The 712-nt window shown below is 51.0% G+C and overlaps 1 protein-coding gene across 1 annotated transcript in view; it reads right to left on the reverse strand.

Moving 5' to 3' along the window:
• Nucleotides 1–593, reverse strand: part of EMH_0017090 (zinc finger (C3HC4 RING finger) protein, putative) — a gene marked incomplete at both ends in the record, with an annotated part of 3,574 nt that extends 2,981 nt beyond the window's left edge. Inside the window, 2 exons of the mRNA XM_013500804.1 lie at nucleotides 256–362; nucleotides 588–593. Coding sequence (XP_013356258.1) covers nucleotides 256–362; nucleotides 588–593 — 113 coding nt within the window. The remainder of the gene's footprint in view (nucleotides 1–255; nucleotides 363–587) is intronic.
• Between the last annotated feature and the right edge of the window lie 119 nt (nucleotides 594–712).

The following is a 712-nucleotide window of genomic DNA, read 5'->3' on the forward strand; positions in this document are numbered from 1 at the left end:
TATAGTCCCGAACAGCATCACTATCCTGCACCACAAACCCTAAACCCTAAACCCTAAACCCTAAACCCTAAACCCTAGAACTTGGCTTTTGTGTGTGTGTGTGTGTGTGTGTGTGTATACAAACCGCTGAAATAGCCCTGCGTGTATTGATTACAGTTGGTTGGTTCAGAAACTAGGGTTTAGGGTTTAGGGTTTCTGCTGGTTTCTCTTTAGGGTTTAGGGTTTAGGGTTTAGGGTTTAGGGTTTAGGGTTTACTTGATGAATGCCAAGGCGTCTTGGGGGCTCTGATCCACCATATCCAGTATTGCATCTCTCACGGGGTTTTCAGGGTTTACGGGGCCGAGCAGAGCCCGCTCCAGTCTCTACACCACAAACCCTAAACCCTAAACCCTAAACCCTCACGGGGTTTTCGGGGTTTACGGGGCCCAGCAGAGCCCGCTCCAGTCTCTAAACCACAAACCCTAAACCCTAAACCCTAAACCCTAAACCCTAAACCCTCAAGGGGTTTTCGGGGTTTACGGGGCCGAGCAGAGCCCGCTCCAGTCTCTACACCACAAACCCTAAACCCTAAACCCTAAACCCTAAACCCTCATGGGGTTTTCAGGGTTTACGGGGCCGAGCAGAGCCCGCTCCAGTCTCTAAACCACAAACCCTAAACCCTAAACCCTAAACCCTAAACCCTCACGGGGTTTTCGGGGTTTACGGGGCCGAG

The sequence above is a fragment of the Eimeria mitis genome, genomic scaffold (assembly GCF_000499745.2).
Source record: "Eimeria mitis Houghton genomic scaffold, Emh_scaff589, whole genome shotgun sequence".
NCBI lineage: Eukaryota > Apicomplexa > Conoidasida > Eucoccidiorida > Eimeriidae > Eimeria > Eimeria mitis.